Consider the following 23705-nt stretch of genomic DNA (forward strand, 5'->3'; position numbering starts at 1 on the left):
CATTACATTTAATATTTCAGAGTTTATAACATTTACTCATCGGCCACTTTTTGCATCTGTACAACTGCTTGTTAATGCAAGTTGATTTCCAGCTTGGCAGCAATTCAGTGCATTTAAGAATGTAGACATAGTCAACACGACGTGCTAAAGTTCAAACTGAGCATCAGAATAAGGGAAACAGTGGATTTACATGACTTTGAATGTGGCATGGTTGTTTGTGCCAGTGTTTATGGAGAATGATCTGAAAAAGAGAACGTATCCAGTGTATGGCAGTTTTTTGTTGATGCCAGAGGTCACAGCTGATAGAAAGGCAACAGTGAATAATACACAACTTGTTAAACTAAAGTATGCAGAAACGCTTCTCTGAATGTAGAGCAATGGGAAATGGAAGCACAGGAGCTACAGTTGTAGAAAACCACACCATGCGCCACTCCTGTCAAATGAGAACTGCTAACAATTTGCAAAGATTGGAAAAAAAAAAAATGTCGCCTGGTCTGACGAGTCTTGATTTCTGCTGCAACTTTTGGATGGCAGGGTCAGAACTTGGCACGACATGAAAGGATGGATCCATCCTTCTGGGCATCAACAGTTCAGGCTAACAGTGGTGGTATAATGGTGCAGGGGATAATTTCTTGGCACACTCTGGGCTCCCTATTCCCTCCTTATTCCCTCCCTAAACAATATTTTAAACACCTCAGCCTACCTGAGTATTGTTGCTGACCGTGTCAGCATTCTGACAGCTGCTTCTAACGAGATAAAAAACCATGTCCCAAAGCTCAAATCTTCTCAAACTTGTTTGTTGAACATGACAATGAGTTCACAAATGCCTTCCACAGTCATCAGCTCTCACTCCAGTAGAGCACCTTTGGGATGTGGTGGAACAGTAGACTTGCATTATGGATGTTCAGCTAACAAATCTGCAGCAACTGCATGACACAGTCACAATAGACCAAAATCTCTAAAAAATGTTTCCAGCACCTTGTTGAATCTGTACCAAAAAGAATGAAAACAGTTCAAAAGATGACCTGGAATTAGCAAGGTGTATGTATTAAAGTGAGAGGGTGTGAGTGGACTTGATCCTCATGTGAAAAGATCAGCTTTTCAAATGTATTCATGTTCAAAAAATAGCCCCGTCCCTTCATTTTTGTCCCTTCATTTTGTTGATTTGGATGAATTCTGGGTGAATCATAACATTGCTGTAGGTAACCATCCATTATACCATAAACAGAAATAAATAGTTTCTAAACATAGAGGTGGACTTTCAAACTTTTTTCCCCTAGATATTATTTTCCCTTCCAGGCCACAGGTGATCCAAATCACCCAAATGTCGAGTAATTTTACAAAATCTGCCTACTTTGGGGTTTAAATCAACATTATTTTAAAAAGTCTGATAACCTATTTAATCGTAAATACCGTGAAACTTAATAGACTTTACCCAGGACGGTACCCTGACTTTACCACTGTCCCTTTATGGTCCCCATCACTGCTATTAAGGGGGACATTTATACTTCACATATTTCCTCCCCTAACTGTACCAAAACAAGCTTGTGGCAATTTGCTGTCACACTATTTTGAAAACTAGGCTTTATTTCTCTGCAGTGGGTGCTTCCACTACATTCCGCCTTCAGTGTTGGAATATTTTATTTATACTTCATTAATTTTGATCACACGGAAAATTTCATGACATCCTGCCTTAATGCAATTAGTGTCAATTTTGTTAAACCACAGAGCGGGCTTGATGTGAACTTAGCATACATCAAGACCATGTGTGGCAATCCAGATGATGGGGGATTGAAAATGGTGGCAATGTCCAAGTCTTGCAGTAAATAATAAATGAAAATACATGACAATCTTTCACAAATGCTGCCAGGAAAGGTCCAAGAATTTATGAGGAAGGTGAAATATAACCTCTAAACCTTGTTGTTTTGATATCTCTGCACAAAATCTTTGAGGAATTCTTTTCATCCACAGGCCATCAAAACAGGATTGTGTTTATCTCTCTGCCTCTACTGGTGACTATATTAAAGACTAGTCGAATAGATGATTGGCATGTGGCTGGCAGCTGGAAATGCATTTCTGAGGAGTTTAAAGAGATCAACAGAGTCTGGAGCTCTAAAGCTGCATAGCGAAAACACTCCAATGTCAAAGAAAACCAACCTTGTGCTTTCATCATATGCCCACAGGAGCAACCCGGTATCTATAGCGTATCTTCACTTTCTTTTGTCAACATGCTGTATATTTTCACAGTTTGGGCTACGTAGACTCATTCTTGAGAGTGGCTTGCAACTGTTTGTGTTCACAAGCTAATTGGTACTCAGAGCCAACCAGTTTACTTTTGGTACTGTCAAGCCAATTACAGGAAGAGAAGAGATTTGAGGAAGAGAGGGATCCTCCAACCTGAAAGAAATCTGCAGCTAGAACATAAGTTCTGCAACATTAAACATGGATTTTACTCATTGTAGTCATGCTGGAAAGCATAATAAAGTTAATGGGTCAGACGTAATCAAACTAAAGCTGTAACTTATGATTACAGTAACAGAATCGCCCATTTAGTCTGTCAGAGTTGATGACAAATAGAAATTCTCAAATTACAAATTATGAGTTACTAAAGCATGATGTGAAAAATTGCACCCGCAAATTACAATAACTGAGCAGCACACGAACAATTTCTTCTACACCTGCATATAACATTTAACCAGGAAACATATTTGAAATGTGTTTTCCGCGAGTGTCTTGGGATGAGACCGGCAGCATAATCTTGGCACATTTTTTGATGGTGGGAGAAACCACGGCGCCCTGTGTAACTCATGCAATCCTGGGTAGCATATAAATGCTCCACACTGACGAGCCCTGTCAGATTACCAGCTGACTACCAGCCTTTGAAAGGGTTCACATTAACAACTGATCAAAATAATCAAATAGTATAGTATTTGCAGTATTTTTCTTTTCTTTTGCTTATTTTTGATTTGTTTTTGTTGTAATATAAGATTGCTGTGTTGAGTTATAGCTGGTTTAATTATATTTATTGTTGCTAATCTTGCACTATGTGCAATTGGTAAATGGCCTGTATTTATATAGCGCTTTACTAGTCCCTAAGGACCCCAAAGCACTTTACACATCCAGTCATCCACCCATTCACACACACACATTCACACACTTTTCACTTTTCACACAATTCTTCTGGTGTATTTATTAAATCTTTACAAGTAGAATTAATTAATAAGAGGGTCACACAGTTATGTAGCCTTACAAATGTGGTTTCATACTTTACCCTCCCTTTAAAAGGACCCTGTCTAACAAACCCTGTCTAAATATGTGGACAGCACCTGTCTTTCTATGTAGATGTCCCTGAACACACCATGGCAAAGCTCAGCTGAAGTAATCAGCTGATTTGGCATATCTGGTCTGGGGAGCCAGGATAAAAGCCACTCCAGCTCATTTAGCCTTCTCTCTCCCTCTGTGGCTTTCCATCTGCGACTGTTCATTCTTTGGTGATTTAATTTAGTTCATGCTCCAAAATGCCCCACAACTCACCATGCTCACATACATACACTTAATGGTAGCAATATTTCTGATGAGTACGTGCCACATTTAAACTGATTTTTATCGTTAGGTTCAAAGAAATTGTGTACCCAAAAATGTTACTACAACAACAAAACTAATTTGTAACATTTATTATTATTATTATTATTATTATTATTATTATCATCATCATCATCATCTGCTATAATAATTAAGTTACTGGACCCATCCATCCATCCATTCGCTTCCGCTTATCCTTTTCAGGGTCACGGGGGGCGCTGGAGCCTATCCCAGCTGTCATAGGGCGAAAGGCGGGGTACACCCTGGACAGGTCGCCAGGCTGTCGCAGGGCCAACACACAGGGACAGACAGCCATTCACACTCACTCGCATATTCACACCTAGTGGCAATTTGGATTAATCAATTAACCTATCCCCACAAGCTGCATGTCTTTGGATGGTGGGAGGAAGCCGGAGTACCCGGAGGGAACCCACGCAAACACGGGGAGAACATGCAAACTCCACACAGAAAGACCCCGGCCTGATGGTGGAATTGAACTCAGGACCTTCTTGCTGTGCGGCAACAGTGCTAACCACCGTGCCACCTGTTACTGGACCCTCTCATCATATCTAATTTAAAATGGCTGAAAAAAAAGAGTTAAGTGTAAAAAGTTTCATAACTTCATATAAATTAACGGGAGAGCTTTAAAAATTCACTTAGTAACACTGGCACCAGGGCCTTGGTATTTACAGTCAATAAATAAAACCACTGCTGTGTTTAAACTGTGCAAAGAAATATTTCATACACAAATATGTGATCCCTCAATAATTTCTTACCTGATTTTACTTATAGTCTGAAAACCAACAACAATAAAAAAGCTCATAAAATAAACACAATTTTAAAAGAATACAACATCTTAGCTGAAAGGCTTAAGTGTACATTTTTCTTTTAAAATATTCTGATAGAGAACTCTCCGCACTTCATGAGAGACTCTCGGCTTTCATAATATTAGCTGTCCCACAACTGCAACATTTCTACAAAATAGTGATTATGCCCTAGTTTAATATTTGTTATACAACAGCAGTCGCTTTCTACTCAAAGCGCCTTGAGGCAACTGTTGTGATTTGGCACTATACAAATGAAAATTGAATTGAATTGAATCTTAGGCTAACAGCTCCTTGTCCTCCACTTGGTTCTTTTATTTTTTCACATCCACTTTGGTGTCAAACTTTTTGGACTTGAGCCACGGTCCATGTCTCAGGGGCTATGGCATCCAATACCTTGGTTATTGCAGCCAAAGCCTTGCTTTTTGTCCCTAAAAAAAATTGAAGAAAAACATCGGCTCTCCAAAGGAAATTTGTGACTTTTGAAGGTCCTGACACTATAGATTAATTTTCTTCAAACAGCAGTTCTCCTCTTTTTTGGTATAGTTCTCAGGGTTGTCTCTTATGAGAAGATTATAACTTTCTCTATGAAAAACCTTCATGTTTTGTATTCTCTAACGTTTCAATGGTGGTAAGAACAAAAATGGCTGGTGTGCATTCTCCATCTGAAGGTAATTTTCCGTGTACTTTTTCAATTCGAACAATTTTCTGCACGTTATAGTGACTGACCCAATCAGTGTCAATGCAGTGTCAAGTCCCAGTCTGTGTCTGTGCTGCTGATTAAAACTCAGTATAAGTATCAATCTGCAGTTGGTGTGAAAAATGTGAATGAAATCGACATTGTCTGCCCAGTCATCAAGCCTAACCTGGCAAGCATGCTCTGTCAAAACTTTCGGGTGAAGGTTGTGCTTTAGAAATGTAATTTCAAAAGGTACAAGTAAGTAGACATGAAAGACTTCGAAGACTAGCTGACTCACAGGGTACAGTGAGCCAATGAATCTTTACACCAAACGGATGTGAATACAAATTTGACAGATTCAGATTTCACAACTGAAAAATATTAAATCCTTTGTTTTATAATGAGAAAGAAACACATCAAAACCACATATCCCTAAGCTTGACCCATCAAATATTGAATTAGCAATTTTCTGCCAACTGATCATCCAATGTATTAACAGATTTTACTACTAAAAGGGACATTATCTAGGAGCTGTTTAGTCCCCCTACATAGCTATTTTTCAACCAACAACATACAGAGAACAAACAGTTCTAAATGCAATGGCAAAAAAATTATAGGTAAAGATTAAAAGTCTTAATTTATGAAATATTGGAACATGAACTATTAAGGCATTAAGTTGTGGCTTAGACATAACCACCATGCCAACAATTCTCTTCCTTCCATTCTTCTCTGCTGAAGAAAGAGAGCTGAATGACTGCCTGGTTCTGCAGCAATCAGGCAAACGGCTTAGAAGCTGTGTGCAAATCAAACCAGAATAACTCTTCTCCCATTACAGGTGGAGACGGGAAAATTACTTAAAGCCTGCCTGTGAACTTAAATGGAGTGTGCAAATATCAACTTCCTAAAATAAAACAGTAACAGAATCTTAACAATTAGGGCTGTGCGATATGACCAAAATCTCATATAAGAATTCTATCATCCCGATAACGATATAAATCACAAAAATGTAACATTTTCTGTAAATTCTGTGAATCTCGGGCAGCTCGACTTGCAGGAAGTGTTTCAAGCTGCGCGTCATGTAGCTGGAGTCGAGTGTTTTAACCGATGCATGAAACTATACATTTTTAGACATAAGTTGTAACGGCCGCCGTTTTCTTTGTGAGTATATAATACACGGCGTGCTGCCGGGAAAAGCCTCTTCTAACGTTTGAGTCTAAGGTTTATTTTTTAGCACCTGACGGCTTTTTTTTTTTTACTTCTCATCCGTAAATAATCTGCTCTTTCAAGTGATTCAGTTTATTTTGAAAAGTCTCAACAGGATCTTGAGCTTTATTGTGAAAGGTTTGTGGAACATAAACAAGCGGACACGCGATGGTGTTACTGTCGTTGTTGCTAACCACAACGCATAACAACAGTATTAAATATAAGAGAAAGAGAGAACTTTAAGAAATGAATATAGCCACTACAGTGACCATCAGGACGATGAAAAAATATTGCCGGAAACAGTTTATTTTGCGACACCACGAAACAAACGATAGCGTAAAATGAAACGATAGACGTTTTTATATCGTCATCCAATATATATCGTTATATCGAACAGCCCTATTAACAATTACATCACACTAGCTGCGATACACTCTACTGAGTGCCATCCTGATACATTATTAGTGGCTACGCAGTTTGACCTTCATCTGTTTCCCCCCTTATACTTCTTTTCTCTCCTTCACTAGATCTATCCCATTCATTGTACAAAGCCTGATAATGTATGTGTCTCGTTGGATTGCATTATTGGTGAATGCCCTTTCTAATGACTTTGTAGTATTCAGTGTAGAGATCTACATAATGTATGTGCCTAGCTTCTCTTGTTTTCTCTATGTTTGTTTAAAGGAAGCCACTGTGGAGCTGATATGTCCAATCAATATCAACTGAGTGAAGAAGAATGTTCTCCATGCAGACAGAAAACGAAGTACATAAAATTCTCGATCAGATTTCATACTACATGTCAAATACAACCTTTTTCCAGAAATGAATCTTATCCTATTTCTAACTGGTTTTCCAGAAAGCTAATGTTCAGTCGCATGTTAATTTTATGACCAGTTAAATCAGCCTGGGGACTAGTGGGACACAAAGCAGCGAGTCCATAATTCTAGGTCAACATCTTTGTTTACCAGTGCATGTGCACTGTCGTAGTTTCACAACTCTGTTAATCAGAAAAGCACTAGACAAAGAATAGACACATTTAGTTCATGCTGTTTCTGAAACATTGCTTTGATGTTGAAAGAAGGTCTTTCTAAAGCATGCACAGGAGTTGAAGGTGAGAGTCACACCGAAGAACATTTATTTCATCAACAATGTGCATGGCAAGTGGGGTGAGGGTGGGGGCTTGGAAAGGAAAGAGAAATGAGGAGGCTATGCACCCTTGCTGATAATCAATGTCTTGGCTTCATATTTGCAATTAGTGAAGGGGATGGGTTTGTTTTTGATTAAATCGCGGCTCTTATGCTCCACTCAAGAGGACTTAATCACTTTTTATGTGGGTGTGCTTGATTGTCTGATTATCACCACATTTTGACCATGCTCCCTCCCAATCAACTCTTCTGAGCACCCCCTTCTATTAAATTGATTTGTAACAGTCACAGTAAACCCTGATGATGAAGCACCCGCCTAATGACCATACATCAAGAGGTGGTGATGAGGGGCGTGCTGAAGACATGCCGTCGATGCACATCGCGGATCCGCCCTGATAGTTGTCCTCTATTTTGACATCTGGGGGGAAACGGAATGAGTCGTTGTCTTCGCAGAAGGATGGTTTACTTCTTGATATACAGTAATAAGATTATCACTGTCCCGGAAGCAACTCTGACACTAATTTAACAGCTCTGCCTCTAACCGCTGCTAAATTTGATATTTGAATGAGAGAAATGAAAATGTGAGCACATCAGCTTTTGAAAACTTGAAGCCTCTGCCTCATAGTCAGTCATAGTGAGTGAAGGCAAATGGTTGAGGCTCCAAGTATCTAAATTGTGCTAATATTGTTGAGTGCTTCAGCAAAAAGAGGAGGGAGTGCACCTTGGAAATAAGGCTTGTCTACATAGTTGTATAATTTTCTGAAGTGTAATTTACTTAACCCAGCTTCCGCTTGTTAATTGTTCTCTTTTGTCAAAGAGTAATTGCGTTGCGTTTAGAATATATAAAAACATATTGATCAGCTTTTACAAATGAAGACTGATTATAATAAATCATTTGGTTTCTTTAAACTTAATTTTGTGTTCATACAATATGGTCATCATGCAAAAGTTGGTTGTATATTCATACCCAAAGCTTTTTAATAAGGTTTTAATCTTATTTTGATTTGACTTTTTCTTTTCAATTTAGTTTAGTTTGTGTTAGTTTCAATCTTAATGTATGGAGGATATATGCCAGCATTTAAGGACATGTGCACAGATATGACAATCAGAACACACATTTTGAAAGCAGCTGAGTCTTACTCTTGTAGACATCCAATGTCTCTGCGAACACATCCACCAGCTAAATTAGAATAACATTTATTTATTTATTTTTTTACAAATATTACAGGGTTTTTTTTAGGTGTTTCAATTTGTTTTAACCTTTAAATACCTTTTTTTTTTTTTACATGCCATTTTAGTCAATAACCTTGCTAATAGCTAACCTAATTGATATTGAAATTCATTAATCATTATTATTTTATTATAATAATAAAAAGTACACAAATTATCCAAACCGTTTGGGTTTCATTCTTAATCATTTTTTGTGTCTGAAATCAAAGTTAAAATTTTTTCTTCCATATGATTATGGGCTCTCCCATTGCTAGTTTTTTTTTTTGTTGTGATTCTGTGTTTTTTTATTTATTACTTTTAAAATCGAATACGTCTTATTTATTTATTAATGTCAGTTTAAGTTCCCTCACCATTTTTTTCTCATTTTCCATCTACTTCTAATTACTTCCCATTTTAAAGGTTAGCTCTCTTTTGTATCCTGCGATTCCTCCCCTGAATTTCTTTTTCACCTGCGTTAATTGCTTTCACCTGTGTCTCATTCCCCTCCTGTTTGTCATCCCCCAATCTGCCCTGAGAGTATAAATAGTCTTGTCTTCCTCTTTGTCAGCTCGTTTGTCTGTGCTCCCTGCTGTGCTAAATCTGTTTTGTGCAGCCCTCTTTGTTCCTTTTTTTTTTTTTTTTAATTCCAAGACTTTTGTTTTTCCGGATTCCTATTTTATCTAATCATTTGGACTTTGATAATTTTGGATGTTTTACTAACTGTGTTTTTGTTTTCCTGGACTTTTAGTTTTTTAGACTCTAAATTGGCCAATAAAGAGCTTGCTTTTGTTTATCGTCTGCCTTTATGTCCTGCATTTGGATCCTCTCTCGTTTGCAATCCTCATGCTATGACACTACCTGCCAGTCAGTGTTTACAAACTCTGATAAATTTAAAAAACAAACCTCATAAAGTGAAATCATTGTCAGACTATAGCGAGTTGTTTAGAATGGATTTTGACAAATGTCTTTACCATTTTGCTCTTCGCATGTTTACCTGCAGAGAAGCCAAACCTGAGGCCTGCGCTGGAAAGCAATTTCAACATACCCACAGAATCTGTATGATTTCTATATTCACTTACCCTGATGCCTGCAGTCAGAATAAGCCGTGACATGAATCTAAGTCAGCCCAGGCTTTAACACGTGTGTGTGTGTGTGTGTGTGTGTGTGTGTGTGTGTGTGTGTGTGTGTGTGTGTGTGTGTGTGTGTGTGTGTGTGTGTGTGTGCGCGCGCGCTAATAAAGCTAAACCTATTCGAAGCCAGGAAGCAAAACTGGTAAAAATGCAGACACTGTAAGCGACAGACTTATCATAATTGACTATTTTATAAAATTTTATTAAAAAAGTTACCTGCTCGGGGTGAAATATTGCCTTTATAGTACAGGCTTCTGCTCAAACATTGGTAAATAAAACCAGCAAATTGTTCAACAAGGAGTCTAACTTAAGATGCTGCATTAACCAGATTTGGTTCAAACAGCTGTGAATGTGTTCGACCGGAGTTAAGTGCATCCATGACTAATGGGGGGGGGGAAGGATCGTTATCAATGGAACTTATTGCCTATATTCACCATGGCAACTTGTAAATAAAAAGCAACACCTTAATTTTTAATCCAGTGGAGAGAGGAATATGAATCCATGTCTGTGTGGATGATGATGATGTCCTTTTATTCAGTGCCATGCAGTCATCATTTATCAACTTTACATTTATTATAGTTAATAAATGTAGCTGTAATCCCAGTTTACTGTGGGATTAACCAGTTTACTTACAGGTCTGTGACTTTCAGAACCAGTAAGACTCATTTAGTTGATTTCCTGGAGATGTGGAGGTTCAAACTTCAGACAACATACATTTTTACTGTATTTCATCGTGCCAGCATGTTTTTAAGATGAAACATTAAAACTCTGCTTTTAATCCAGTTTTAGAAACATGACTCATGTTCACATCATCTCCAAGATCCAATCTGTGAGTGTTGCTGATCACAAAAAAAAAAAAAAAAGATTCCTACAATAGGAAACAGTAAATGTTTCAGTGTAGAGGAACTGATGTTAGGCCAGCTGCTGATTCTAAACGGACTTGAGGTGTGAATGTGAGCGTGAACGGTTGTCTCTGTGTGTTAGCCCTGCGACAGATTGGAGACCTGTCCAGGGTGCACCCTGGCTCTCGCCCTGTGACCGCTGGCATAGGCTGTCACATTGCAACCCTTAACTGTATAGGCAGAGGGAACACAAACGGACGAATGAAAATAACAAGCTAATGTCTAACCTGAGCATAAACGGATGCAAATTAATGCGCTCTGAAGAATGATGAAATGACTCCAAATATCAGTCGCTTAGCTTAGGTGCATCAGGAGGGGAGGAGTCAAGGTTTTTTTGTTGTTGTTGTTGTTTTGTTTTGTTTTTTTTGAAGAAAGCTTGCCAGCGAGCAGGTTAGGTTGACCTGGTCTGTTGCTTCATTAAGGGAATCAAAGTTTAAGTTTTTCTTTTTAAAGGAAAACTCAGAGTTTCCCTCATCTCAGGGTTAATACACTCTTCACTAAACCTGCTTCCTGGAACGCGGCCCAGAAAGCTTCAGATAAGTTTCTACTTGATTTGTAAATAAATCAAGTAGGACTATAAATATGATGCTGCTGTTCTAAATTATTCACTGTGCAGCTCCTAAAAATCTATTTGATGTGCATATGGATGGAAAATATTTCAGTTTTGAATTAACAGGCACATCAAAGACGAAGGTATTTCAGCTTTTAACATGTCATTAATAGCGCACTATCAGCTCTGCAAGTTTGGTGTCACAGATCAGGCTGAAAGCAAACCCAGCTGACATTTATACCTACATCAACTCAAGGTGGCCAGTCAATCCGTGCATGTTTTATCAACATCTGAACAGTAATTTTAGTGCAATCAATACTGAAAAGTGCATCTTTAGCGCTCTTGCATGCATGCATACAGACACACATCCTCGCTCTTGCGGATGACTGTGTCCCTAAATATTTCTCAGTGGTTGCTGAATATTTTTCTGCCCTTTTTAGAAAGTTTCCAACAGCGCAGCTTAATGGTGAGATGCTGGCTGTGAAATTTCTCTTGTTACTTCGCTTCAATGGTTTAATGCTGAAAACATCTGAACGCCCTTGTGAAGAATGATGATGAAAAGAAATGTTATGTAAAAACTTTACTTTGCTATTTTTCTTCTTCTTCTTCGCACTGTTGCGCTATTACTATACATACAACAAGACAGTTGCCTGATTCTGTCAAAGCACAATCCATTTTTAGATGCATGAATAAAACATTTAGCCATCTTAGAGGTTGCCACTTTGCTCTGCAAATGAACACAGGATAAGACAACTGGTGCTCCCTCTAGTTTGGGCTGGAGCTCCCACTCCGTCAAATATCGCATTATTTAATGTATAATTTAGCGGCAGGCGCATACCCAGTGAAACTCATTTGAAGTTTTTTATTTCCTGACTAGGGGATCTGGTTCCAACAGCTTCCACTACGTCACAGTAGTCAGTGAAGCTTCACTCATATACTGTATTCAGGGTTTGGGGATTTCCATCATTTTCAAAAAATTACGGTCCAATCTGTACCCGTCTTACGACTTCAAAGCAGCCTGCTGAGCTGACTGACATGGATACATTTGCACCTCCCATTGGGAGAATGGGTTGTCTCCTGTCTACTCTCTGGGCAAGCCCTGTCCCCTGCCAAGCATTTGCGTCTCACTCATGCACGAAGCTGTCATTTTCCAAATGCATCAACCCCCCCAGAAAGGTGTCACTGGGGATTATAGGATACCTCGGGGGATTAAAATGTTCTTGACAGACTGGCTGTTTCACTTATTCCCAGGCGTCTCTCTATGCTGTCGTATGTGAAAGTATTGATAAAAAGTTCACCTGAGGTATCTGACTGTCAAAGGCCAAATCTTATAATGCGATAGACACGTATGTTTGACTGTGTAGATGTCCTAGCACAAAGCGGCGGGTTTTTTTTTTTTTTTTTTTTTTGTGGTTTTTTTCTTTGTTTTGTTTTGGGGGTTTTTGACCATGCAATGACTTTATCTGAATTTTTTAATGATCACGGAACGTCTGTTTCAAATTTTACATTTTTAGATGAGTGTTGGCAATTCCCTGCAGTGGAGCTGCTCATTTGCTGCTTGCTAACGTCCAGAGTTTTTTAATCAAGCAAAGGGGGAAAAAGAAAAAAAAAAAAAAAAAATTTGCCAAGTGCATTCCTCCTCCTCCTCCTCCTCCTCCTCCTCCTCCTCTGTCTTTGTCTAATTAAGGGTCATTCTGTCTCCTGGCCACATTAGGACACTGCACACTTGTCTCAACCCACATAATTAAATGTTTTTGTGCTTACCATCTGGAGACCTCATCTCTTTAAACATGCATGTCAAATTGACTCCTTAATAATGTTTATGTTTCTTCTCAGTGCTTTATTATCATCCAGGATTAGCTGTTTGTGTTTACTTTGCTTTCATCAGCATCACCCTCCACACACACATATACAAACACTCACACAAACACAGAGTGAACACGCAGAACAAGAGTACCCTTAAGGTAGCAGCAGATCTAGCACAGAGCAGTCAGCAAACTTAACAATCGTGAACTTCAAAGCAGTGGACAAATTTAATATAAAAGTAACCATGTTTATGCAGTAAGTGCATCAACAAACCGGTGCCCCAGATATGGTGCAGCTATTGTTTATTACTGCTTCTACTAAGGATGCGATGCCTCATCGATGATAAGGATTATATATTTTTGGTTTTCTGGGAGTGCCGATGTGGGATTTTACAATATATTAGGGAAAAAAGAAAACTTTTCAACAATAAAGATCCCAGATTGGCACGAATAGCAGACATTTAAGGTTGAAAGAGATATTTGCTGATGCTTTTTTTTTTCCCATCTCACCCTTTGTCCAAGCATGTCATCCCTCTTTCCTTTCTTTCCCCCTTCAAATAGTACCATTGTTGAAATACAGACATATGTGGAGTCAGAGAAGCGTTCTGCCTTTCTCATTCCCTTTTTCTCAGAGCGCAGTTGAGGATTAGTCTGTGCCTGAGTGCCTAGAATAATGATCACTGCAGCGGAGAAACACATTTTCACATTTCAGGAGATAAGGGCAGGCAATCTGCAAGCAGAGGACTTAACCAGCTCCCTGTGGCTTATTGTGGAGCTGACAGAAAAGTCACAACCAAACGCCAACACTAGGCTGCATCATACCTTGCACAACCAGGAAGAACACCCACTACTATGTTTTCCACTGTGAGGGATATCAGTCACTCTGACACTCCGGTGGCACTTGTAACATTTCCAACGACGAGGCATCCCAGCTTACTGTGCCAGTGTCCAATTTCTTACTGAAGTGGTTAATTTCCCACCATCTGATCAAATCTGGGTTTATTTCCCACAGAGAAACCAAATCTAATATTTCACTTCAAAGATGGCTTGATGTAGAGGGCTACTCTCACTTTCAGCCTTAATCCACTCTTGCGCATAGCTGGCTTCCCAGAGTTGTAGGCATGCTGAGAGGCACTCATTAACTCCAGAGAAGAGCACATTTTTGGACATTATCATGACAGAATTGGTTGGACATCATAATGTCAGAACTACACACCTTTACAAATGAGACCTGAATATTTCACATCAGAAGACAAGGGATTTGGTGTAGTGGGGGGCACATGTATAATGTGCAATAAAACAGCTTGCTCCTTTTGTAAACTGTTATAAAATAATAAAGAATATGGGGGAGGGGGGGAGAAAAATGTCAAGTAAGCATTTAAAAGCAAGTTCCCTGAGATAAAAATAGTGGTTTTTTTCCCTTTTTTTTTCCTCCACGTTTCAGTCAATTGAATAAAAACCCTACCTTTCCCACATACTGTGCATCTGGTCCCATGTGTTCTTCTAAAACAAAGAATTGGTTCCAGATCCATCCACGCTTAGGCCTGTGGTGCACCTCCGTCTCCCCATTAGCCAGTTTGGTCTGGTTCTTGGAGGGCACTTTGGTAGGAACGTGATGGCTCGCCCCAGAGCACCTCTGGATGAAACAGAGGCAGACCAGAAAGGGACACAGACAAGAGGTGGTGGATATCCTCATGGTGGCGTGTGCTTTTGTAAAGTTATCCCCGCGTTTCGAGGTGGCAAGGTCCTCCCGCCGCCGCTGCAGCTGCCACCTACAGCCACCGCTGCAGACCTGTGCAGTAGTCCCAGCAAAAGAGGAATCTAAATCCAAACTATAGATGGGATGGTCCGGGAGGATCCTCTAAGGTTCATGACCCAAAGTGATATACATTTACATTATGGAATTTCCCCGACTAAGAAAGGCTGTACACATGGACGTGAACTTCTGGGTAGATCTATGAAGAGCAGAGGTTAATCCCGGAAGCCATTCTGGATTTCCTGGGAGAGGGAGAAGAGGGAAGAGAAACACAGAGTTAGAGATTAATTTGATGGATATTAGAAGCTAAATGTTCACTAATTCCCTCCAATTAAATTGCGGCTCGTAAATCCTTACAGATGAGGATGCCCACTTCAAACTGGCTGACTGTGATAAACAAAAACAAAAACAAAAAAAGCAGCAAGAAATCCTGCTTCAGTATTGCAGCCAATTTTGCCATTATGCAGATAACAAAACAACTCCTGACTTGTTGAGTAACAGTGCTGTTAATAAGGTTGTCCGTGCCTATGAGGTCAGAGCGCTTGGTGACTGATCCTGCCCTGTAAGGTCTGATTCATGGATCGCAACAGTGTGACCCAAACGAGGACTTTAAAACCTTTTATTAAAACCTTTATTAGCTTTATTTTTTTTTAATGTGGATGTTTTAAATACAGCTAAGGCGTACTGTGAGGCTGAAGACTGTGCCACATGCACAGTGAATAATAAATGTGGCAGGAAGAAACACATTTATAATGAAAAGGACAGACATCAAGCCACTCAGACGTAAGGCAGAAGGTGATTTTCAGATGGCAGTGGAATGGAAAAAAGGGAGAAGGAATATTTTTCCTAAATCAAAATTATATACAGTATCGAAGATGGAATTAAAGTAGTAAAAAATAACTGCAAGCACTGCTGGATTTCTCTTAGTGTGCATTCAAGTGAAGCGCAGTCAGTCCCTGAATTCCCTTTAAAAAGAATGTGCATTACAGGCGCACCTGCAACTCAGCGGCCTTTAAGGAGGAGGTATGAGTGAGTGAACTGTCTGATTTCTGGGGTGTATTTTAAAGCTAGATGTGCTATTTAACTGCTGCTGAAGCATGACATCAGTATTCACTGCTCATTTTCCTTTTTGTTTTTTTGCTGAGGAAATTTTTCAATGTGACCTTGCTATTCTGAAATGCCCTTCAGTTTGATGCCACAACTAAAGAAAAATGTCCAACTTCAGTGTCTGATATGTGATTCTACTGCACGGGGACACAGGAGAATTGTGCATTAGTAGTAGGTATAACTGTAAAGACACAGAGACGCATAATGAGTTTTGTTGGGTTTTTTCTTTTCCTTGTAATGCGCAAAGCTAAAAGTACTTAGCTGGAGAGCTGTCCGCTGTTACCAACTTAAATGAACACAAATGTTGAAATTACCTTAGGCCAAAACAAAACACCTTGTCATGGACAAGTTTGCACCATTTTTGTAAATCATGTTTAGAGTAGAGATGGCACGATAACACTTATGTCCGATACCGATATCATAAATTTGGATATCTGCCGATACCAATATGAATCCGATAGTGTTTTTTTTTTTTTTTTTATATCTTGCTGCATTTTGTATAAGTTCATACTCAATTTTAAATAAACAACAACACTAAAGCTATTCTGTTATACCTGTATGTAAAACAATACACTGCACCCAAAATATTTCATAGTTCAGCAATACTGATCAATCTAATAAACTTAAACCTACTCCATCCTTCCTATTCTGGTATTGTAAAGATTACTTAGGTTGCTTTATATTTCTAACTATTATGGTTGCAAACTCCCAGCAAAAAAAAAAAAAAAAAAATAGGGAACCACCTCATGATGCTTAATCGACGTAATCAACTTTAATTTGATGCAGTGTGGAAAAAAAAATTGCACAGAATAAAATTATTTTTCAAGAATAATTAAATAGATTCATCATCTTTCTTCTACAGAATTGCAGACTGCACAGATGGTATCTTTCCAAAGGAAAAAGTACTATAGCTTACTAGGGTATATTAGACTTAACAGTTACTATATACAGTAATGGACTTCTATATATTTTACATCAGATTAAAACTTTGGGTGTAAGATTCAGATAATTATTTATTAAAAGCTAGACATTTTAAATGAGAATAAGAAAGAAAAGTATGTCTTTGTGCCCCCCTCTTCCCTGTTAATGCCCCACCTGGCCCCCTGTCAAAACTTTGCTACATCCGCCCCTGCCCAGTTACCAGCCGTCAGCTGCGTAGAAAAAGATCCTGGTATATAAAGTAATACCAAAAAAAAATCTAACAACAGCTTATCAAGGTTAAACGTGCTGCTGTTGTTCAGCCGCTGGTTTCCTCTCTCTAGTGCAAAGTGGGCAAAAAACAAACAAGAGAGAGCAAGTGTTGTGAGGAGCTTTTGTGATATTTAATGGATCGGATTACATTTTTTATTTCTCTCCGATATCCGATCCAGTAATTTACGTCAGTATCGGACCGATACGTAATATCGGATCGGTCCATCTCTAGTTTAGAGTATACAGTTAATGTACCGTGTCAAACATTTGAATTTCACCTTCACAGTAAAGCAAAAATAGGGTTAGCAAACTCTAAGTCTTGTTTTGGCTAATCACGCATACTAGGCATCTGACAGGATACATGTCCGCTCCATATTTACAGAAAGCATCTGTAATGCATGTTGACTGCATCCAGACGTAGAATTGGAACATACTGACTGACATTTCAATTCCACTTTTCAATTCAACTCTGTTGGGTTTTTCTCTTGTTGTGATTTGATGCTTTATAAAAAATCATATGGACCCATATGAGCAAGCACTCTGGCGACAGTGGGAGGGGAAAAACTCCCTTTTATGAGGAAGAAACCTCCGGCAGAAACTGACTCAGGGAGGGGCGGCCACCTGCCATGACCAGTGGTGAGAGAAGACAAGAAGTTTAAAAAAAAAAATGCTTATGACAAAAAACCATGTTTGAAGCAAGTAATAATGTCAAATATTATACTAAACTATTTATAATGCATGGATTTTTTTTAATTAAAAACCTCTGCCCATGTCTTTTGCTTTTAAATTAAAACTTAAGTTCTCCATTTGAACATGAAATGATAAATGAAGTGTGAATAAACACAAATACAGTACAAGAATACAAAAAAATGTTTAAAAAAAAAAAAGGAAATAAATACAGGGAGGAAAAACGTGTTTGTACTTTGTTTCCCTTCTCTTCCCCCCATAATAAAATGTTCCACAGTCTTGAATACTAACGTACAGCAGAGAGTTGGTCTAGCATTCAAGTGTTACAGCAGAATAGCAGCTTCACAGGGATTATCAAGAGGACAAATACTTGCATTTGATATATAACAGGATAAAGGAGCTGACAGACTTCAAAGTGTGCTTCTATCTCTTACAATGCATGTGTCAACATTAGAGAGAAATGCTGAAACAGGATATTAATGCAACTTACCACTGTCACATACTTTGAAGGATAATCACTGAATTATTTTTTTTAGAAATTTTTTTTTCTCCTCCATGTGGATTAAGATGTGCTCAGAACTCCTTGGCTAATCCCCATGTATTAAATATCTTTACACACAAATTATTGAGCTAAACTATAGTTGTTGGTCATGTTCACTAAGTGCAGTGGTTGTAATGTGAAATACTGAATGTTAGCCCGTGCAGTCAAAGGAAAGGAAAAGTGGTGTGGTACAAAGTCTTGGATTAAAGCTGAGCAGGATAAATACTCAACCACACACTAAACCTGCAATCTTGGAAATGATTTTCATCTCTATAGGTAGCTACGCCCAAATCCTGCTTCCCCTGCTCTCCACCTATATCTGAGAAAATTATACCAAACCCTGCAGAAAATTGTAAAGCAATATCATAAATAAAGTGTTTTAGAGATTTTAAGGTTTGTTTCTTGGATCACAATACTTTTTCTGACTCAATAATACAATTCAGTGACAGTGTAAAACATTTTCCTACATGGGAAAGCACTGGTGAACCGTTTGAGGTACCTGAGCAAGTCAGACTATCTTTTCCAGTAGTTTCACTTTCACCTCCTGGGGCTCACTTCAATCAGCCTCCTAATTGTCTGATTATCGTGCTGATTCTAAGCAAAATACATTTCAGGGAGCCATGAAATCAACAGCATCTGGCTCCATCAATGGAAATAATTTCCCCCCTTTTTATGATGATTATATTGTTTTGAGCAGCCTTCAGCCCACGGCATGTTTAAATATGTGCAGCGCTTAACAGGATGGGTTATGCAGCACAGGCAACCGCAAAGATTTTGGCAGAATGTTTGCTAGACTGTCTACATTTATAAGCGCGTCAGTTATAATTTATAATTTATCTGTGGTGATTTTAATATTGATTTGCTAAATCCAACAAGGTTAAAAGCCATTGATGACTTTACTGACACGATGTACAGCTTATCACTATATCCAACAATAACAAAGCCAAGCAGAATAACTTCACATAGCGCCACTATTATTGACAACATTTTTACTAATGTCATGGATTTCCAAATTAATAGTGGCCTGCTTGTCTGTGATATAACTGACCACTTACCAGTTTTTACTTTGTGTGACTGTGATTTTTAAAAAAATAGATGCCAAGATCATGATAGCAAAGCGAACAATAAATGAAGAAGCAATTCATGCCTTCAATTTCGATTTAGCACAACAAGATTGGAATTCGGTGTATGAAGAGTCAGATGTGGACAAGGCTTATGATAATTTTCTAGATATTTTTACTATGTGGTACAATAAACATTGTCCTGTAAACGAACACATGACAAAGAAAAAAAAGATAAAAAGTCCTTGGCTCACAAAAGGAATTATTAATGCTTGCAAAAAGAAAAACAATCTGTATAAACAGTTCATCAAAGTAAAAACAAAAGAAGTGGAACAAAGATATAAAGCATATAGAAATAAATTGACTGATATTATAAGAACGAGCAAACAACTTTATTATAGAAGAAGATTATATGAAAATAAAAACAATATAAAAGGAACTTGGGATGTGTTAAACAACTTAATTAAACAAGGATCTTCTGGAACATCATATCCTGAATATTTTACTGATGCAAATGGTGAAAATCACAACATGAGTAATATTGTCGATGGGTTCAATAAATTCTTCATAAATGTTGGCCCTGAACTAGCAGCAGACATCCCGTGTCATAAAAATGAAAATATCAGTAATATAAAATCAAATCCCTTTTCACTGTTCCTCTCAGCTACAAATGAGCAAGAAGTAATAAATATCACATTAAAATGTAAAAGTAAGTCTTCAATGGATTATCATGACATAAATATGTCTGTAGTTAAACAGGTTATTCTGAATATTGCTAGTCCCTTAACATATATCTGTAATTTATCATTTCAGTCTGGTTGTTTTCCAAAAAAAATGAAAATTGCGAAAGTAATACCACTATATAAAAGTAATGACAAACACAGTTTTACCAATTATAGGCCTATTTCTCTACTGCCTCAATTCTCAAAAATTCTAGAAAAACTTTTTAATTCAAGATTAGAAAAATTCCTTGAAAAACATCAAATAATAAATGTTGGTCAGTATGGTTTCAGAACGCAAAGAACCACTTCAATGGCGATAATTGAGGCAGTAGAAGAAATTACTGATACACTGGATAAAAATAAATATGCAGTTGGTATTTTTGTTGATCTCAAAAAGGCCTTCGACACAATCAATCACTCAATATTATTGGATAAATTGGAAAGATATGGTATTCGAGGGAAAGCTGGTAACTGGTTAAAAAGTTACCTAACGGGTCGGGAACAATATGTTAGCATTGGGCATTACCATTCAGAGAAACTTGGTATTACATGTGGTGTTCCCCAAGGGTCAGTGTTGGGACCAAAACTTTTCAATGTATACATAAATGATATTTTTGATGTTTCTCAAGTACTTAAACTCATACTGTTCGCAGATGACACCAACATATTTTTCAGTAGCGATGATTATACTGATCTTGTAATGACCGTAAACAGGGAGCTAAAATTAATAAAAAAATGGATGGACATAAATAAATTATCATTAAATATAAATAAAACTAAAGCAATGTTTTTTGGTAATTTAAAATATAATGTAGAATTACCAATTATCATTGAAGGTGTACCAATTGATAATGTGAGTGAAAACAAATTTTTGGGAGTCGTAATTGATAATAAAATTTCATGGAAACCCCACGTCAGACACATAAAAACCAAAATTTCCAGAAGCCTCGCAGTTTTGAACAAAGTGAAACAATTCCTTGATAAAGATGCACTTCGTACTCTGTACTGTACCCTGGTTCTTCCACATCTTACATATTGTGTGGAAGTGTGGGGAAATACATATAAAAATACAACTAATCCATTAGTCACAGTACAGAAACAAGCACTGCGTATTATTCACAAGGCTGGTTATCTAGATCATACTCACAAACTCTTTCTTCAGGCAAAGTTACTTAAATTCCAGGATCTGGTTAATTACAATACATCCATAATTTTGTATAAAGCTTTTACTAAACTTTTACCAGCAAATTTACAAACTAGATTTGAAATTCGAGAAAAGGTTTATAATGTGAGAGGCTTTGGAGAATTCAAATTACCCAGAACTCGAACAACCCGTAAAGGTTTTTGTGTGTCTGTATGTGGTGTGAAAATCTGGAACAGTCTGAGTTTACAATTGAAACAATGCAAAAATATTCATAGATTTAAATTTCTCTACAAACAGTTGGTCTGGTCACAGTATACTCAATGATGCTTTTAGTGTGCTCTGTAATGTCTGTTCTCTTACCATTGCTGGTATGGATTCCAAAAAAAAAAAAGTGTGCGTATGTATGTACATATATGTACATGTGTGTGTACGTATATGTATGTGTGTTTGTTACTTGTAGTTATTACTGCCTGTTACCTGTGGTAATGCAATTTATAATTTATATATTCTGTATTCAGTTATGAAGGCTCTAATTGTTGTTTGCGAGCTGCCGTTTAGATGCTTGTATGTGCCCAGGGCTGTTGATGGGTCTGTATGCAATGATGGGCGTAGCTGCGGGAAGTTTGTTTTTTTTTGTTGATGAGTGAGTATAGGGGTGGGATTTAATAAGTTTTCTTCGTCCCACTCCTTTTTCAGGCAATTTTTGTTTTTTGTTTTGTGCATTTTATGTTCAATATAGGTATTTGTTGTGCCTGAAAATGAACAAATAAATGAAATGAAATGAAATGAATGAATTTTGTGCATGAACTTAACTGGGATAATATAATGAAAAGTACTGCATTGACAAAGTATGCCAAACCAAATGTTTCTACGATAGTTTTAAAGGATAAAGATATCAACAATCACCAAATATTTGATATTTTTCTATAACAAATCCAATGTGGGTTAACTGGTTTTAATGGATTTGATCCAACTACTGTACAGTAGTAGGACAGTTTTTTCTATAGCCAAAGGCCCATATGAGCAAGAACATTTAAATACAACAATACAAACAAAATAAATAGTACAGAAAGATGTATTACATTACAAATATCTGTATCTGCAAACAAAAGCATATTGGCAAAAAAGCTCCTTCTGCAAATATTTCTGATTTTTCCTAGTGGCAACCTCAAGGGCTGAAAAATGAAGCCAATCCCAAAGTGCCAGAAACGACATCTCTAGAGGCCACTTAAGGTTGGCTCCAAAAGGGAGTCAATCCCCTACACTGCCATATTAAAATCCTGAACTAGGCAGCACTGAGAAGAATATTGAGAACCCTTTGCAAAATAAATAAATAAATGTGTATGTGTGTGTGTATACACAAAACAAAAACCACCAGAAAACTTTGTGTGTGTTGCTATTGTCCAGAATTTAGCAGTCTATTGGCTGTGTGGAAGAAGCTGGTTTGGGATTGGAGCCTGTACCACCTCCCAGAGGGAAACCCAGTGAATTGTTTGTGGTTTGGAAAGGAGTCATTTATGATGTCGTGGGCCTTCTTCACACTGCTCTTCCAGGATCCCAGGGTTTGTTTGTTTGTTTGTTTGTTTTTTATTATACATACAGGCATGAATATCAGCTATGGGATATTTGGTTAAATATCCCTTAGCACAGCGGTCGCCAACCTTTTTTGCGCCACGGAACGGTTTATGCCCGACAATATTTTCACGGACCGGCCTTTAAGGTGTCGCGGATAAATACAACAAAATAAAACTAGTACCGGTACCGAAAAAAAGATTTATTCATAACACACGTGAAAAGACTCAGGAAAACCGAGTTAACAATAAAAACAATAACAAAAAAACCCTGAAAACCGATAAAAACCCTGAAAACCATACATTTCAGACCTGGGCCTCAACTCTTGCGGCCCGGTACCAAACGACTCACGGACCGGTACCGGTCCAAGGCCCGGAGGTTGGGGACCGCTGCCTTAGCAGGTTGCACCTTGACCAGATGCCTTTGGTGCCCATCAACAAGCTTCTGTCTTCTAGTTTTGACAAGACATTTTCAGAATCAGAATCAGAATGGGGTTTATTGCCAAATGTTGAGCAGGTTTACAACATTAGGAAATTGCTGCGGTGCTTCAGTGCAAACATTTTAACACTCTGCTTATGAGTATGCCTCTTGCCAAAAAACCAACCAATTTAAAATAACTCTACCAATTTGGCCAAGAAAAGGCCATTCAAGAACCTTAATGTTAGCCTGTTTTATTCATTCCAAAACCAATGGTGATGTGTGTTTGATATCACTGTCCTGTTGTTCGGGGATGGGGAAGAACGATCAGCCACCTTGACTTCTCCCACAATTGGTGGTACTTCAATCTTTACATACTTTTTCTTCTACTTTTGTTCTCTCTAAACATCAAACAACTTAAAAAAATATATCTCTGTCTCCTCTTTTATTCATGGGAACTGGAAAACTCAATCGCAGT

At 38.0% G+C, this 23705-nt stretch overlaps 1 protein-coding gene across 2 annotated transcripts in view; it reads right to left on the reverse strand.

Moving 5' to 3' along the window:
- Positions 1 to 23705, reverse strand: part of LOC147322264 (cadherin-18) — a 194028-nt gene that overhangs the window by 57102 nt on the left and 113221 nt on the right. For both annotated transcript variants that reach the window (XM_086306746.1, XM_086306744.1), the window contains exon 2: positions 14495 to 15027. In XM_086306746.1, coding sequence (XP_086162872.1) covers positions 14495 to 14725 — 231 coding nt within the window. In that variant the 5' untranslated portion in view covers positions 14726 to 15027. The remainder of the gene's footprint in view (positions 1 to 14494; positions 15028 to 23705) is intronic.

Source organism: Aulonocara sp. 'chitande type north' Nkhata Bay, linkage group LG9, assembly GCF_057382095.1.
Source record: "Aulonocara sp. 'chitande type north' Nkhata Bay isolate Kocher_YH1m ecotype deep benthic linkage group LG9, A_spYH_male_GT1.1, whole genome shotgun sequence".
In the NCBI taxonomy this organism is placed as follows: Eukaryota; Metazoa; Chordata; class Actinopteri; order Cichliformes; family Cichlidae; genus Aulonocara; species Aulonocara sp. 'chitande type north' Nkhata Bay.